Source organism: Mauremys mutica, chromosome 6 (assembly GCF_020497125.1).
Source record: "Mauremys mutica isolate MM-2020 ecotype Southern chromosome 6, ASM2049712v1, whole genome shotgun sequence".
Lineage (NCBI taxonomy): Eukaryota > Metazoa > Chordata > Testudines > Geoemydidae > Mauremys > Mauremys mutica.
The window spans coordinates 107,325,116-107,344,196 of record NC_059077.1 but is presented as its reverse complement, the minus strand read 5'-3'; the positions used below and the strand labels follow the sequence as shown (position 1 = coordinate 107,344,196).

The 19,081-nt window shown below is 41.0% G+C and overlaps 1 protein-coding gene across 1 annotated transcript in view; it reads left to right on the top strand.

Moving 5' to 3' along the window:
- Positions 1-19,081, top strand: part of UHRF2 (ubiquitin like with PHD and ring finger domains 2) — a 154,513-nt gene that overhangs the window by 38,445 nt on the left and 96,987 nt on the right. Inside the window, exons 3-4 of the mRNA XM_045020492.1 lie at positions 3,866-4,128; positions 17,748-17,966. Coding sequence (XP_044876427.1) covers positions 3,866-4,128; positions 17,748-17,966 — 482 coding nt within the window. The remainder of the gene's footprint in view (positions 1-3,865; positions 4,129-17,747; positions 17,967-19,081) is intronic.

The window sequence follows — 19,081 nt, the reverse complement described above, 5'->3', positions numbered from 1 at the left end:
CTCTTGTCTTATCAGATCATTTCCCATCTTCTGTGACGCCAGTCTTTGTAGCCCTGTTTGCTTATCTCACAATTGTCTCCCTGCTTTCTGCAACAGTACATTTTGTGCATGGAATGCCCTTCTGTTGCTGCCCCTTTTAAAAAATCTTTTGTAAGTAGTTACCTTTTTTGCAGTTTCCACAAGAAGTAAGCGAAGGCCGGGATTCTCCCTTCCACACAGAAGGTGGGCTGAGTCACCCTTGCCTTCCATCTCCCTCTCCTCCAAACCCAGTGGAGGGTGTTGTGCAGGTGCGGGAACGCAGCAGGCTATCAAGGGCTGCGCAGATGGGGAGAAGCGCTGCTTCCCCGGCCCTGGAGCTCCCTCAGCGGGGAGAGATGCCGCTGCCCTGGGCTGCTGTGGCAAGGAGAGCCTGGGAGGAGTTCTTTCCCTTGTCGTCCCCCCCCCCCACCACCCTGGGCAGCCTGCACCCCCAGCCAGAGCCCCCACCCTAATCCTCTGCCCTGAGCCCCCTCCTGCACCCCAAAACCCTCATCCCTGGCCTCACCCCAGAGCCCACACCCCAACTCTCTGCCTTAGCCCTGAACCCCCTCCCAAGCCCTTCGGCCCCACCCCTGCCACACATCACCTCCATATTGGTGGACATAAAAAATTAGAGGGAACATTGGTGGGGGCTACTCTGGGAGAGGAGAATGAGAGAGGAATGTGCTCTAGACTCTCGCTGTCTTCCTTATCTTTTTGCTGATATTTTTTACTGGGAAAATTTATACAGTCTGGACCTATGTTACAACTTCCTCGCATAGGAAATCCCAGGAGTAGCTGCAGTCAGGGGTAATCCTTGGTAATGTCATTCCCTCACAGCTTGGCTGTCAGTAAGATGAAAGTGGGGAAGTGCAGGATAATGCAGACTCAGAGTGATGTAGTAAGGTCACCTCCATAGCTAGCTCCCCATGTGTGTTTTTTTTTAAATGAGGGATGATCAAGACCTAAGCCATCTACTCACCTATTTTATTTATCGCATGTTAGAACTATTGAATGTTGGAAGAGAGTGGAAGCTGGGAATTTACATGAGAGAAAGATGAGAGGGTTAAATTGTGGAAGATGGTTGGGAGTGAGGGAAGAGAAAGGGGACTAGCGATCAGTTAACTCAATGGTCCCCAACCTTTTTGTGTCCAGTAGCACATTCATGTTTTCAGAAGTGTGGCAGGCACCAACAATTTTTCAAGGCTGATTTTCTGTTTGTACATTAAATAATATGAAAAAATCATATTTAATATTACACAATATATGAATCCATAAGATAAAAAGGGTAATTTTACATGTAAAAGCTATTAATTAAATTATTCGGCAATTATCTTTCATCTTACCATGTGAATTTGCTCTTTTTTATCTACAAAATATTTTACAAAATAAATATCAAACAGTTTTCATCTTATTTTTAAAAAAGTAAAACATTGTTGAACTGCTGGTCCAAATATATTTATTATTCTTACTTTAACATAGAATGAAGCCTGCAGCCTCGGAGTTCTCTGTCCCCGGCAGGGGAGGGGCTGCAGCTTCTCTCCAGCTTCGAAGCTGCAGCCCCACACCTGCCAGGGACAGAGAACGCTGGCGCCCGCAGCCTGTAGCCCCAGAGAAGCCGGAGAGAAGCTACAGCCCCACGCCTGCCAGGGACAGAGAACGCTGACGCCTACAGTCACGGAGAAGCCGGAGAGAAGCTGCAGCCCCGCGCCTGCCAGGGACAGAGAGCACCGGCGCCTGCAGCCTGAGTTCTCATGGCCGCAACTTCTCTCCCCTGCTGGGTACTAGGCGGGCGCACAAAAATGCCCCAGTGGGCACCGCGTTGGGGACCACTGAATTAACTTATTTATTTGAACACCAAAGCCATGTAACTACTATGATAGATACCTGTTCTCACCATAGTCTTTTGTATTTTACATCTTTATCCTCCATTCTTCATCTGTTATGCTCTTTAGGGTAGGATCTGTGCCTTCATTAGTGCTTGCAAAGTATTTAAATACTCACACATTTGAAATAGTAGTAGTAATTACTATCACTACTAAAAATTTTTGCACCTTCCTTATATTAAACGAGTTGTTTGCATAGGTTCAGAAAAGATTACTCTTTGAGGCAGTATTGTCGAGTGGGTAGTTAAGGGCTGTTTCTGTCGTTGCCTGTTAGCTTCAGTGTCCCCACTTGTAAAATGGGGATAATGATACCCACTTTGAGAATTTTTTGTTTTGGAAGGGGGGGAATGCTTTATATAAGGAACGTATTATTACAGAAGAAGAAAAGGGTGTAAGTGTAGTTTCTTTTTAAAAAGATGTTTGGCAAAATAACTAAAACTAAATAAAGCCCTGAAAAGCATCTGTTAAAGTGGTAATAGTTGAAATGGGTCCAGCAGGAACAAAAAGCCACATCTCAGAAGTTTGTTTTAAATAACTTGAACGTGGTCTGAGCAGTATTAGAATGTACTTTTAATTTGGTAGTATATATTTCTCCTTTATATGTCATTCTTCTTTTGGTTCAGCTCCATTCTATCAGACTGCTACAATATTTCTTTGCTCAGAGTACAGAGTGGATGGGGGTATTACATTATTCAGAGTGATAGATTTGTGTAGATGCTGTTTTGAATCCAGGTTCATGTTTCAAAAACAGAAGCTAGAAATGTTGTTGTGTCCAGAGTTGTGTTTCTGAGGGCAAGTCTACCCTACAGTGCTACATTGGCACAGCTGCATCGACACAGTTGTGCTGCTGTAAACACACTGTGCCGACAGAGTGCTCTCCTGTTGGCATAATAGTTTCCGCCTCTCGTGGAGATGAAATAATGTCAGCGGGAGAGCATTTCCCGCCAACATAGCTCTGGTGTGGACTGCGCTTAGGTCAGGGTTAGGCAACCTATGGCATGCATGCCGAAGGCGGCATTCAAGCTGATTTTTCAGTGGCGCTCACACTGCCCGGGCCCTGGCCACTGGTCTGGGGGGGCTCTGCATTTTAATTTTAAATAAAGCTTCTTAAATATTTTTAAAACCTTATTTACTTTACATACAACAATAGTTTAGTTTTCTATTATAGACTTATAGAAAGAGACCTTCTAAAAACGTTAAAATATATTACTGGTATGCGAAACCTTAAATTAAAGTGAATAAATGAAGATTTGGCACACCACTTCTGAAAGGTTGCCGACCCCTGGCTTAGGTTGATGTAACTTGTGTCACACAGGGGAGTCTCTTTCACACCCCTGAGTGACATAAGTCACATGGACTTAAGCGGTAGTGTAGACCAGCCCTTAGAGGTGTAAGATGCATGGAAATCTCAATCTTGGTTAGCTATGGTAACAGCTTTGGTAGGTTTGGAGAGCCTTTTCTTGTCCTCTTGGCTGGAGGAATCAAGTGTAGTGCAGGATTAAAGGAAACATCTAAGGGAAAAATAATTATTCCATTATTGAGGAATCAGTGAAGTCTTAGAAACTCTGTAGGCTGTGAGCTAATATTCTGAGCGCCTGCTCTTGGGAAGGCAGCTGCTAAAGGCATAAATCTTTATTGATGATTGGGAACAATATTGTGGAGGAGGAGAATGATGATAGACTACTGTTCTAATTTTTCTTATAAAAATCTATCTTGCCTAACAGTTTTTGTTGAATTACTTATAAATGATCATGTTGAATATTATTATGGGGGGTGAGTCAAATATTAAAATTCTATCCTAAAAGCACAAAAATTAAATGTAGGGTTTTTTTAATTTAGTTACACAAATTGAGTGTACAGGTTAGCTCAAAATGTCCAAGTTGTTTAGCCAGTTGTTTTTTCCCATTTAAACTGATTTTTAGGCAATAAACATTAACTCCTTGTCAAAATTTTATTTTTAGATAAATGAATTGGTGGATGCCCGTGATGTCAGCATTGGAGCCTGGTTTGAAGCTCACATAGAAAATGTAACCCGAGCAACAAAAGGACATAAGAATGGTAAAGCTCAAGCAAAAAGTGGCAATACTTACAGAAGGACTAATGGAAACTTAAGCCAAGATCGTTCTAGAGAAAATACAAATAATTTGGACAGTGCACCTTCAACATCTTATTCAGACTGTATGGACACTGATGAAGATGCTATTTATCATATCAAGTACGATGAGTAAGTGCTCCTGATATTGTTATGAGGACACAATGTGAATTTATTTGGTTTGTGTAAACCAAGAATATTGTTGAAGAAACTTGGATCCTAGAGAGAGCAAGTTCAAAATTACAACCAAAAAGCAGTATTAAGAAGCCATAACACATTTCTTTTGGATTTAATGGCTAATTGGGGCGTGACACGAATTTTTTTTCTTACTCTTGAATTCCTATGAAGTTTTTAACTTTTATGGCTCACCTTTATGAAACTTAAAACCCTCCCCTTAACAAGGAAGTGACATTACAAATCAGATTTGCTGTATCTGTTTTGCTGCATAAGACATGAGTATAAGTAAAGCATACATTTTTAAAATTTATATTACTCCCAGTCCAAATGGAGAGACAAAACTCTCATGGAAGCAAAATCTGGTGCTTGAATTGGATGAATTTGACTCAAGGGTGATATTGATGCACAAAGTTACCAGTCTGCCTTTCATGTAAATCTTTACAGCTAATCCCCCAATTGAGGGATTGAAAGCAATTCCAGAATTTCAATGTGGAATGAGGGTATTGGGTGAAGAAATAAAGATTGAAACCTGCAATGAATGTGCCAGTGCAGACCCCTGTGTCAGAGTCCCATAGAGTTTAATGGGATTTCTCTACACAAGTCTTCACTGGTGCATCGGCTTACAGAATTGGGACCAAGATATTAAAAGCATCCTTCCGTTTAAACAGACCTTTAGCAACTAAAGGAATAACGTTGAATATTCCATTACGTTGCTGAGAATAAGACATGGTGCTTTTGTGTTTTGAGTCTTCATAGTAGAGGAGGATGCACATACCCTTGTACAGGAGTATAAAGGAGGTATACTTTGCTGAGGGTAAATTAATGTTCTTCATCAGAGTTTCAAGGAAACTTTAAATCAGCAGTGTCTGTTTTAAGTTTTATTTTTTCAATATAATACAATAAAACAATTATTGCTAGGAGAAGTAAAAATTGATTTGCTATTTGTTGGGGACCTGAACATAACTACTTTTAGCTACTCCTGATAGTAGTTTTTTTTTTAATGTGCTCATGCTTGAGGATCATTCAGGTTTTGTCTTTGTGCACCATCTGTTAGTTAAGTTTTTACATATGCATCTATATAAACAAGTCATGTATCCATATATGTAAAATACAATTCCTCCCCCATATTATAGTTTAAAAATATCAGTAAGATTAAAAAGTTACAAGAAAATCCTGCATAGTACCTTAAAAGCACTAGATATGATTAAAATATCACTGTAGTGCGACAGAAGTGAATCATTCTGTGATTTCAAAGATCCATTTTTAAGACTGACTAACTTTAAGATAGAACAGAGTTGTTTAAAGGAGAGATGCTAGCACAAGCAAAAGCATAAAAATTTGTGGAAATGGCTTTTGTGACCACTGGAAGGAAATGGTTTCATCCGCTCAGCTATTGTCAATTCATATGAGTCAGAGAATTACTGGAGTGGTGAGGCAACCCTGGAATTAGAAGATATAGGATGCATGATGTCACTTGCGCAGACATACGACAAACACAATTTCAATTCTGTTCCTCTACTGTCTGTACCACAAGGTTTAGCTGTGCATTTCTAGCAGGTGGAGACAATCAGCTCTTTTGGTTTCCTTTAATATGATCTGCAGCAGGTTTGTATTCTTAGCTAGTGACCATCATAACTGTATTTTCTTTTTTTAACTGTCTGAAATTGCCTGAATGTCATGATTACCTACTTTCACTGGAATGAACTTGCTAAATATTTAAAGCATGAGCTTCTGAGAACACAGTTTTTCTGAGGCTGTCTGGAGAGCAAGATCTCTGCATTTTTCAGTTAGTAGTGAGAACTTCAGATATAAAGTTATCCCCTGGCAGACAAAACAGCTGTCTAGTAATCAGGATGAGTGGTGCAAATCCACCAAGGTCCAGCTTTAATCAAGTGATGTGGTCTTATTCTTCTGCTTGGAAAAACACAGAACATTGTTCAGTAATTAGAGAGTTTAGTAAGATTTCTGTTCCTCTTTAAATGACGGCTTCTTCTGAATCTAGACAAACCACAGATTGTGTCCACATGTATCTTTATCATTTATTTGCAGGTATGGACTAGGTTCCTGTTGTGCTAGGCGGACTGTACAATCATATAACAAAAATATATCCCTCTCTCAAAGACCTTATTAAAAACAAATTTGAAATACTCTGCAAATACCAGCACTATCCAAGAGTAAATCCCTATAGAAGAAATAGAAAGCAGCACTCAATATTTTTCTAAGAATTTATATCAACCTCTATCCTTTTTAGTAGAACAGTCAGACAAATGTAATTTTTTCTGCAAATTTCACAGTCTGACAATGTTGTGTCAGAGCGTATCTTCACACTAATTGAACTTGCCTTAAAATATAAATGGAGTTAGCATGGTCATATCCATCTCCCAGTGGATAGTCTTTTGAGGCACGTGAAAGTCTGACCATTAGACACCATTGAAAATTAGTTTATCTTGCCAATAACTTTCTTTCTCCAAGTGGGCATCAGCTTTTCTGTTAGGCCAGTACTCCTGTTCTCTCAGCCTTCTTTCCATGCTTTTGAGGTAGACTCAAGATCCCTCTATCTTCCCCCATTCCACTTGATTGTCAGCTCCCACATTTCTCCCAGCTGGGACCTATATATAAATATATGTAATTTTATAAAAAGATTAACAATTGAAGTGCTTCACTAAAAACACTTTCTCTTACTCACTCTAGATCTCCTCCTATCAAACCAGAAATGTTTATTCCTGTGCTCTTTCAAGTCATTGAGGCTTAGAACAACAATTATATAAGCACAGGGTGGGTTCTAATGGAACAGTGGGAACACTACAGGTAAGGAAACTAATTTTACCTTTCTCCTATGTGGGTACCCACTGTTCCATTAGTCTAGTACTGATGGGAAATAGCAAACAGTAATAAAAATCCTCCAAGAAAATTGGGGGAGGAGGGAGGGGAATAGTCATGAGAACCAAACCAACATTTTATCCACAACCTACTTTTTTTCCTTTTTTAAAGGATTTATTGCAGAACACAGAATTGAAGCTAAAAGACCCTTTATTCAAAAAGTGTGCCATATGAGGCTAAAAATACTATCTTGTGTGAGCCAAGTAAAGGAAGTTGGCTTAAGACCATGTAGCTGCAAGACCGTTTTTATTGTATGGTCCTGCTCTACCCTTGAAATAGTTGTTGCACCTGGCCAAATGAGCCTTGTCTTCACCTGGGGGTCTTCAATAGACATCTGAAGACCTGAAAAATAACTGACAAAATATTTTTCTGGATGGAAAATATTAGCTGTGTACTCTGTCCCCTATATAAAATTAGCATCATTTGTGTTTTCGTAGTGTCTAGCAGCTCTAGTCAGGAACCAGGACCCTGTTGTGCTAGGCACTGTACAGACACAGAACAAAAGTGTCTATTGGATTTCCTCTAAGGCCTTGTTATATTTAAATAGAATTATACTAGGACTGTCAATTAATTGCAGTTAACTCAAGCGATTAATTTTTGTGAGTTAATTTGTTTTGAGTTAATCACGATTAATCACACAGTTAATAATAGAATACCAATTTACATTTATTATAATATAAATATTATTTTTTATTTTAATTAAAATATTAATTGCTTTTTTACAATTTCAAATATATTGATTTCAGTTACAACACATACTACAAAGTGTACAGTGCTTACTTTATATTTTTTATTAAATATTTGCACTGTAAAAAAGAAACAAGGAACAGTATTTTTCAATTCACCTCATACAAGTGCTATAGTACAATCTTTCTTTTGAAATTTACAAATGTAGATTTTTTTTTTTTAAATTGCACTCAAATAAAACAACACTTTAGAGACGAGAAGTCTACCCAATCCTATTTCTTGGTCAGCCAAATGCTAAAATAAACAAATCTGTCTACATTTATGGGAGATAATGCTGCCTGCTTCTTATTTACAGTGTCATCTGAAAGTGAGAACAGATGTTCACATGGTACTTTTGTAGCTGGTGTTGCAAGGTATTTATGTGCCAGATATGTAAATGTTTGTATGCTTCGATCACCACTCCAGAGGACGTGCTTCCATGCTGATGACTGGTTCTGCTCGATATTGATCCACAGCAGTGCTGACAGATGCATGTTCATTTTCATCATCTGAGTCAGATGCCACCAACAGAAATTTTCATTTTCTTTTTTGGTGGTTCAGGTTCTGTAGTTTCTGCATCGCAGTGTTGCTCTTAAGACTTCTGACAGCATGTTCCACACCGCATCCCTTTTCGGATTTTGGAAAGTATTTCAGATTCTTAAACCTTGGGTCAAGTGCTGTAACTATCTTTAGAAATCCCCCATTAGTACCTTTTTTTGCGTTTTGTCAAATCGAGCAACATATGCTGGGTCATCATCCAAGATTGCCATAACATGAAATATATGGCAGAATGTGGGTAAAACCACAGAGCAGGAGACATACAATCCCCCCCCCCCACCCCCAAAGGGTTCAGTCACTTATTTAAGTAACACTTTTTTTTAAATGCGTGTCATCTACATGGACGCATGTCCTGTGGAATGCTGGCCGAAGCATAAAGGGGCATATGAGGGTTTAGCATATCTGGTACATAAATATCTTGCAACGTTGGCGACAATAGTGCCATGCGAATGCCCGTTTTCACTTTGATCCAAGTGAAAAGCAGTATTCCCCTTAGGAACAAATGCAGGAAGTGGCATAAAGACTATCCTGTCAAGAAAAATGGTAGATAAGGGCTTTTTGATTAGTGTCCCAAGTTTGCCCACTCTTCTAGCTGAAAAGACTGCTAAGAGGAAAACCGTCTTGACAGGGATGCCTCTCCCATTGGCAGAGAGAGTGTGTTATTGAGTATCGGCAATATGAAGCTGAGGTTTCCTAATAGCGGGTGGAGTAGATGTCTTTGAGAAACTTACTTATGAAATCTGGAAATGTATGGCTGAAGCAGTATGTTGGAATTTTATTAGTGAGATCTCAGAGTTTCCAGATCTGAGACTTGCACTTTCTAATGAATTGGAAACCAAACCAAAGTAATCTTGAAATTTCTGCTAGATCTCTGTAGTGAAGAGATGTAGGAAATGTACCTCCTTTTGTACACAACAGTAGGACTGTGTTCCCCAAATCCTCTGTAAACTTGATTAATTGATGCCTTTCTGGATTTAGTAAGAAATATAGATTCTGGGAAGAGTCCTTATAAAGGAGGTGATATCACTCAGGTTCCAGGCAATATGTTGAAGGATCTCTGTTTAGTAAGATTGCTTTGGTGAATGTAATCTCCAGAAGGTTCCATGAGACTTATTGATGAGACTTATTCAGATGTCTATTTAGGAACCACAGATATCTGGATCAGTATGAGTGATGATTGTCTTTGCTTGGCACTGACCATCTTGGCAGTCAGAAAAGAGGGGGAGGGGAAGGCATGAGCCAAACATCGTGTCCAGGACAATGACAGTATGCCTTCTCTGCAGACCTAGGGATACTGGTGTCAGCAGCAAAACTTCACTATTTCCTTGGGTAGCATAGAAGACCACTTGGAGAAACAATTAAGTGCTTTAATATAATTCCATTTCCTGCTTTGATGGTGTTTGCTTAGCCAGTCAAACTGATAGGTGCTTTTGTTATAGGTTGTCTTGATTGACATATTCTCTTCAGGGAATAGGAAAAGAACTGTTGAGTCACCACGTAAGCCTCTTGTTGTTGTTTCACCTTGATCAGATATACCATAGTGGTGGTGGTGCCGTGGGGGGAGTTGGCCTCGGACCCCGTTGGTGCTGGGGAGAGGGAGGGTTGGCGGGGCTGGCAGCCTATCTGGTGCCGCATGTCCCTGCAGTGGAGGCCAGGCTAAGGGGCTCTGTACACTGCTCCCACCACAACCACTGGCTGCACAGCTTCCATTGTCTGGGAACCAAAGCCAATGGGAGCTGCCAGCGCGGGCAGTGCGCGGAGTCCCCTGACCCCTCCGCCTAGGAGCTGCAGGGCCATGCCAGTGGGAGCCGGGGAGCCACCCACCCCAAGGTATGTGCCCCCTGCCCGCCCACTCCAACCTCCTGCCTCTAGTCCTGAACCTCTTCCCACACACCCAAACTACTGCTGCTGCAGAAGTCATGGAAGTTACGCTATCCGTGATTTCCATGACCTACATGACACACTCGTAGCTTTACTTATGAACTCCAGTACCTGTATCTGTACCTGAAGGAAGAGACAGCTATGTCTTCTAGATCAGTGGTTCTAAACCTTTTTTGTGCTCAGGATCCATTTGTAAATGTTTATGGCCTGTCGTGACCCAGTAAAGAGTTTGGGGGTGGAGGCTGTAGCGTGGTTTCAGTTGGGTCATACCCACTGGCAGGGGAGGGGAGGGGAGTTGGTTGCTGCCCAGCATTCACCCCACAGTTGCAGCTCCTGTGCTGTGGGGCTGGCTATACTTGGCTCTCTGCTCCAGACATTGCAACCTCTGGGGATGCAGTGCCAGTCAGGTTTGGCCCTGTCCCCCGTGACTGAATCAAATTTATCTGAGTGGAGTTGTGACCTGGCTGGGGTACAGTGCTTCTCACTCAAATTTGGCTTACTTGGACTCCTGTCGTCATAACATCTCGGCCAAACCTAAGTGGTGCTGGGCCCCCAGAGTTTGCAGTGCCTGGAGCAGGGAAGCAAGCCCAGCCAGCCCTGTGGGACAGGATCCATAGGAGCTGCCTTGTAACCCTTTGAAACACTCTGTCGACCCAATTTTGGGTCCCAACCCACAAGTTGGGAAACCCTGTTTTAGATTACCATAATGGTGAGTGGCTGAACTGTAAAGAGGAACAGATTCGAGGGGTTGAGTTTGCGGGTGGTGAGGTCTCTACCTGTGGTTGGTGAAAGAGATGCTTGTAAGGCCAAATTCTCTTAATGGCAGACAGACCAAGAACCAAAATTCCTTTCTATTTGGTAGTGTTAATGTGAAGTAATAGAACATATAACATTTATTTTTAAAAAGGAAATGATTAAGAAAAATGTTAGTGGGGGCTGTGGTAAGATACTGTAGAATACACCCTTAATTTACAAGTTGCAAAGATCTTTAATTTTGAAGAACTGCTCTGACATTATTATTCAGTTAGGTGTGTCACACATTCTTCAGTTATGAGTGTGTATTTAAAAATTTGTAGTGAACTTTGGTTTTCTTTAGATTACAAATATGGGGAAAATTAAGTAAGAGTTGTAACAAATTGAGTTTTGGAACAGACATTATATATCGTTCTAGCAGAAAATTCCTGATCTCCTGTTTTGGTTTCAGTATGTGAATTTTGAGTCTTCTCTTCTGTTACAGCAGTTTCTGATGGTGGATGGGAAAAGGATTAAAGGATGCTCTGGAATTCCTTGGTACCAGGAAAAGATTTTTGTATAGTGACATAGGGTTAATATAGTTCTCTGTATCACCATGCTAGGAATGCTCAAATACTGCCTGTGGCCAAGGAGGACTGGAATCTTTCTTCATGGGCAACTGATTGCTAAGAAACGTTTCCATAGAGATGTGAGACCACATGAGAATTTTGCTACGCTAGTATTAAGATTTAAAATTAGAAGTAGGTTCAGTAAGGATACAGCTAACAAAGAAAAGGTTTCTTTTTGTGCAATACCTATTGAATATTGGATCCTTATATACCTTTTTTGTCTTTCTCCTTTTTAAATATTCTATGCTAAGTTTATAACTTAAATAAAACTACACTTGGAGCCCTTTGAATATAATTTCTAAAGAACTTTTGTAGCTTGAGTATACCAAATTTTCTACAACTTAGTTAAGTCAAACTTAGTGGTACAACTAAGGGTATGTCTGCACTGAAATTAAACACCCACAGCCAGCCCATATCAGCTCATTTGGGTTTGGGGGGGGGCTCAGTCTACAAGGCTGTTTAATTACAGTTCAGACTTGGGCTGGCATCAGGGCTCTGGGACTCTCCCCCCTTGTGTAGTCCCAAGGCTCAGGCTGGAGCTCAAGACCAAATATCTACACTGCCATGAAACAGCCTTGTATCTTGAGCCCTATGAGCCTGAGTCAGCTGACACAGGCCAGCCAGAAGTGTTTAACTGCAGTGTGAATGTACTCAAGAGCAGAATTTAGCCCACTGTCAGTAGTGTATTTACTCCTGGGGGAATTCTACGCCATTGTGCATACACAGAATTTATGTCCCCCGCAGATTTCTTTGCTTCCCCGCAGAAGAATGACTTTCTGATGTGGAAGCAGAGGGAAGCCACAAGAGCAGTCATACAACCCTCCTTACCAGTATGTTTTGGGTGCCCAAGGCAGCCGGCAGAGATGTAAATCACTGTGGAGCTGGTGGTGGGACGGGGGAAAACCCGGCTGGTGACTACCACCCTGCACTGGGCTCAGCTGCTAATCCTGGCTGGGCTGGGGAAGACGGGACTTCCTCTTTCCCTGCTTGGCATCTGGGGTTATGTCAGACCCACCCTCAGATTTCTCCCCCAGCTATAGGAAGCTCTGCAAACTCTTTTCCCCCTCCCCCCACAATTCCTGCACTGACCGAGCCTCACCCTCACACACCATAACCACCCTGATGAGCCCCATTCCTGCTGCACCTGGATCCCCATTGTACCGAGCACCAATCAGTTGCACCTGGATCCCCACCCCACTGAGCCCACTCCCCCAGCATCTGGACCCCACCATTGAGCCCACACCCCGACCTCCCTGCCAAGCTCTATTCCTCCCCACTCAAACACCTCACCCCTGCTGAGCCTCAACCACCTTCACCTGGACCCCCTGAAGAGTCCCATTACCATTGCACCAGAACCCCACAACAAGCCTCTGTGCATCCAGTGCCCCCTGCACCTGGATCCCCCGCTGAGCCACCCGCACACAGATTGCCCCACACAGAGCCCTCTCAACCCACACCTGGATCCCCCTACACTAAGCTCCTCCACACTTGGATCCTGCCTTGCTGAGCCTGCCTGCCCACACTTTGTGCACTTGGCACAGAGGGGCAGGGCCCTGGGGTGTTTTTGGGGCATGCCCGGCCCTTGTGCTGTGTCAGGGTTGAGTGCAGCCTCATCGCGTCTCGGGGCGGGGAAGCTGCACTGTGATCTCCCACCTCTGTGAAGCCAGTGGCCTGTGCTCCCAAATACCATGCTGGAGCCTACCACATTTATGTGACACATAAAATTTGCAAAATTTTAAAATGTGTGCAGAATTTTTAATTTTTTGGAGTAGAATGCTCTCAGGAGTATGTATTATATAGGTAGGAAATCTGTTGAAAAGCACACAACTTCTGTTTTCTCCTGTAGGTTATGATAGAAGCTTTAAAAAGAAGAGAGGCTATAAAGAAGAAAACACCTTTTACGAGCCTCATTTGAGTCTAAGAATAGTTCTTGTATTAGGATTCTGTTAGCCTACTTTCTTTAGTGAAAATAGAGAAAATTTTGTAATGTTTTCTTAGTTTGTGTTCTTGAAAGATTTTATTTTGTTCCTTTGTATGGTATCTGCTCATTTACACTGCCCTACATTTTTCCCTTCCTAACACCAGAATGGCATATTTTACCGCAGTAATTGAGGTCTAGATTTTATAGTCTTGTGTTTAGAGGTGTATAAATAAGCTGTATTTTTTAAAAATAAAGCCAGATAAAAGTAGGTATACAGTCTGAGGTCTGATCTAAACCTGAAATGGGTATGATCTGTTTTATCCTTTCTCTTCATACCTCTTCTGTTTTTTTATTTGTTACTGTGGTGGAAGGAGATTTTTGAGGCTAGGGAACTTACTGGTTGATAGAATTCTATCATTCTTCATATTAGAAGTCAGACTTTACTATAGAAGTACAAATTATTATTTATTATTCATAATAATTAGCCCTATGCCTGATAGTATTTTCGGAAACAGGCCTTTGGGATTGTAAACCTCAGTGCAGCTGAAATTTTTTTTGGCTCTATGGGAGGCAGATCTATTTAATATACCCACCTTTTATAAAACTAGAGCAATCCACTGCTAAAAGTTGCATAATAATTTGGGAGGTGGCACATGGAAATAACCTTCTTCAGTACACATCACTGTTCTTGTTTAATTTTATCCCAACCCTTGCCTATGCAAGAAACAAGTTAATCTACCTTGGACACATGAAAAAGGGATTGATTTCACATGTCCATTCCACTGTAGGTGTTTGTGTGCTCCAGTGGATGCCTATTTTCACATGACAATTCATCAGGGTCAATGAAAATTTCTGAGATTTGCTGTCAGCGGACACCATTATCAGTTCAGTCTTCCCCTTTGTTCTCAGTGCTGCCCTGTGTGGTGTGGTGGTGGTAGCATTCCTCTGGAGGGTAGGTGTCCATGTATTCCCTTTTCTGGACAACTGGCTGATAAGAGGTCAATCCAGGTCACTGGCGGTGGTCAGCATTCACATAATCTGATCCACGTTTGACATACTAGGCCTCCTGATCAAATCAGACAAGTCAGTCCTGTCTCCAGTGTAGAAAACAGAGTTTATTGGTGTAGTTCTGGACTCGACAGATGGCAAGGCTTTACGGCTTTAGACAAGATTTTGAATAATGCAAAGCCTCATTCTGGATTTAAAGGCTTATCCTCTCACCGTGGTGAGAAGCTGTTTAAGGCTGATGGGGCACATGGCAGTGTGCACTTATGTGGTCCAGTACACCAGACTGCACCTCGGACTCCTTCAGGACTGGGTGGCAGAGGTATATTCTCCAAGAAAGAACCACATAAACATGTTAGTGCACATATCAAGTCACATCTTAACCTCCCTAGATTGGTGGACACATCTGCCCAGTGTATGCAAAGGAGTTGCTTTTGCCCCACCTCAGTACTCTTACTTTAGTGATGGATGCCTCAGACGTGGGGTTGGGGGCTCTTCTGGAACACCTGCAGACACAGGGTCTCTGGTCACCTCAAGATCTGTCTATACATAAACATCAGGGAGCTGTGGCTCATCTGTTTAGACTGCATGGAGTTCCTTTCTCACATCAGGCAAATGGGTGTATTGGTGCTGATTGACAATATGATTGCTGTGTTTTATGTAAACGAAAAGGGAGAAGCTTGGTCCTCACTGCTCTGTTGGGAAGCAATCCTGTCTAGGGCCTCATGGCCCAGGGGCTCAAAATACATTGGCAGATCACCTGTGCAGGTTGTTTTTCAATCACCACAAGTGGTCCTGTCACTCAGACATAGGAACGTCCATTTTCCAGCTCTGGGCAGCTGCCCAAGTGGAGTTATTTGCAACAAGGGATAATACAACAGCCTGGGTTCACTGAAATGCATTTTTACTGCTGTGGTCAGAAGGGCTGCTATATGTTGTTTTTCTCTCTCTCTCTCTCTCTCTCCCTTCTCCCTCCCCCCACCTTTCTGCCCAGAGTTCTGTGTAAGTACAAGGCCAGTCTTATACTGATTGCCCCATCAACACTGGTTTTCACAGTTCTTGGCCCTCTCGATCAGCCCCCAATGTTACTCCTGCTCCACACTGACCTAGCTTCATAGAATCCATGGTAGCATTCATTGAAATGCTTTCAGTTCCACATGCAGAGCCAGAAAGACGGGCAGAACCCCAGGAGGAGAAAGAAAGGGATAGGAAGGACAGAGAAGCACTGATGTCTCTTCCCTAGCTTACCTGTGCAGTAACAGGTCAGGATATGAGGCCTAGTTGAAGAGATTTAGTAGAGGAGTGACCAGTCTATGGTCTGTTTCAATGGCTATTAATTGCCAATTAAATCAGAGGCTTTCCAGTCACTTCGGTGGACTTTGGATCAGTCTTCTAAGCAAGGGCTGCTGACTTTGGGCTATGGTTTGATGATCAGTGTCCTAGCATGTAAGTTACTACTTGGAGCAACAATAAAGTACAGTGCAGTGTGGTGTTACCTGGGCCTCTGAGCCACCTTGAACTGCAGGCAACATGCCTCCTTCACTTTCCAGCATGCCTCAGATTCATAAGTGTAGGATTTTGGCCTCATGGGCTGGAACTGGTTCAATTTGGTATAGCTTGTAATACTGATAAACTCATGAGCACTGCTAAAACTTCCAGAAGAAATTATTACAAAGTGGGGATTTAGTTTGTTATAATTCAGATTAATATTAGCTAAAAACAATTAAACATTTAATAAAGATATTTTCTTTTTTATAGTAGTTATTCTTTTCATCATTTAAATTTGTAGAGAGAGGTGTTTGCACATAATGGATGTGTGTCCATCCATCCCCATGACTGGAATTTGTTACAAAATAGAATCTCCTTATACTGTGTCATACCAGAAATAAAGAAGTGAACTCTTTGAATTCTTGCTTTATTTCAGTCCGAAAGGATTGATTTCTCCATTTTTGTAACAGGGTATCTTAATTTGTTTCCTACCAGCAAAATTTTCTTCTTGGTGTTCAGCTTTCCACTCTGCCATTTTCCCTAGTACATAGGCAGAGCTCTGTGATTTCTACAACCATTGCCAAAATGGATCTATACAGAGGATTTAAGGAGAGTTTGTTCTTATACTAAGTAGCTGGCTTCTCCAAAAGCCAGAGCACATTCTATGCTCATGCCATTTTACTGTAGCTATCTTTCAAATAGATATTACTCCTGCTAAATAGGTATTACCCAATTTAAAGGAATGGAGCTCACTAGAAGTATTTACAGTACAATTCTAGTGTGGTGTATGTCTGTGCTGGAATAATATGCCCCACCACTTAGAGGAAAATGAGATTGCTTGTAAAAACCTAGCAATTCATGTGTCTCCTTAAAATAACTTTTTAAAAAGGGTTTATTAACAAATGGAAAACTCTAATGTGATTTAACAAATCTTTAATTCTTCAGGAAGTCTATCTTACAATATTGCAATCCTTACTACACGCTGAGTGAGAGAAATCCTTAAATATGGTACTGTTTAGCTTTTTAGATTTATCATTTACTGAAGTGCTAAAATAAAAGGAGAAACATTTTAAAATGATTGGCCATTTTCTGTAATAGAGAGTCCGAGAAACATTCTTTCTGTGATTAGTGGTGTTTATTTGCTTGTTTGTGGAATTTCAGAACCATTATACTTACTGTTTGATGAACAAATGCATACTTTTTTTCCTATGCTATCTTCATCTTGCATAATTTTGTTGGTAAATGCTGTCTGTATATGTAGGGTTGGATTTTCAAAAACTGTGTTGCCATTGAAGTCCATGGGAATTTTGCCATTGACTTTAATGGGGGTAGAGTTAGACTAGAAATGGGATTTTCAAGATACTAATCTTTGTTTGTTTCTTTTCACTGTGGGCATGTTTGGGAATTGTGCTATTGATCCGAGTATGAGCAAGACTGGGACAGGTTAGTACTCAGATTTGAAAATTTTTAGCATCTTTCTAGCAAAAAACCTTACATAAACATGATTATTTATGTGGTTTTGATTAAAACTGTTTTTCAAATCCCAGGTAGCAAGAACCGTAGTCATAGAACAAGCAAACATTTAAAAAATAACATAAATCCTATTTTCAAAAGTGATTTAGGAATCCAAATCACTTTTGAAAATGGGATTCAGGCTCTTAAGTCACTTGAGGCACTTTTTAAAATTTTACCCTTTGATTTATTTCATATAATAGTGGAAGTACTAATTTGTAACTTTTTCCCCTCCCCCCAAGGTATCCAGAGAATGGTATAATAGAAATGCGTGCCAATAATCTTCGACCACGAGCAAGAACCATTTTGAAGTGGAGTGAACTCAATGTGGGTGATATGGTGATGGTTAACTACAATGTAGAGACTCCAGAAGAGAGAGGATTCTGGTTTGATGCAGAAATTACCTCTCTGAGGGAAATCTCAAGGACTAACAAAGAAGTTCATGCCAAAATTCTTCTGGGGTAAGATTTTATTGACCAGTTTTGAAGCATGCAGTATGCAGGAAAATAAATCGGAGCTTTCAGTTTTGGCCATTACATTTCATTATATTAAAAATTTAACATTTAATTTTACCTCTGTATCTGTCTGGATCCTGGAATTACTTGATTTTTTTTAGCAGATTCATTGATCCTAAAAAGTCTCCATTTGGAATGTGGGTGTCTTCTCTTCTGCTCCTTCCCATCTCCCACTCCCACCCCCTTTTTAAAACTGTTGGTTGTTTGAATTGCCAGGGCTAATCTTATTGCGTGACCTGTTACCTGTGATCCCATTGGATCAGACTAGTAACATGTTTTCCTTCAATACTATCAAGACTGAACCATCCATTTTTAATGGATTTTTTTTTTTTTTGTTCAGTCCCGTTGGGGATCTCCAGATCCTAATGGGTGACAGTTATCTTTGGCAATCTGGACAGATTTCTCAGTCTGCTAGTAGAATGTTCGTAGGTGAATAGTGGAATGGGAGAAAACAAATTCTTTGAGATTTCTATATGGACAAATTCAGCTATTTCACTGACTCTTATACAAGATGCTCAAGGACAGCCTTTCAGAGGCTGAATTTACTTCAACAAAAGTCTGTAGTACAGAATTTTCAGGTAAGCAATGAGATTGCCTCCTTCCCCCTTTGTCATTTTCTTTTAGTGCTATAATTAAGGATATCTGAGTTGTATGTTGACTTCATGGTGAATTTTGGACACACACAAGCATCCCTTCCTTCACCCTAGAGTGTCTTTGCTAACAAGTCTGCTTCAGCGTTTAGCAATGAAGGCAGTAATGCCTTTGGAATACATTTAGAACATTTTTCTCAACACAGGACTCTTCATATGAATCAGTTACATATTAAGCTGGATATAGAAATTTCTCTGAAGGATTATTGAAACAGTGTGCCTTTTTAATGTAAATATCCTTGATCTTCAATTTGAAGTATTATCTGTTTGTTTCAAAATCTTCCTCTATTGGATATGCTAACCAAGACAATCAAATAACTTTCTTTTCCTCCATTTTATTAGGAGATAGATTAGAAACGTGTAAACCCTAAGAGAAGGTTATTACCTTCAGTATCTTCTGCTGAACTAACT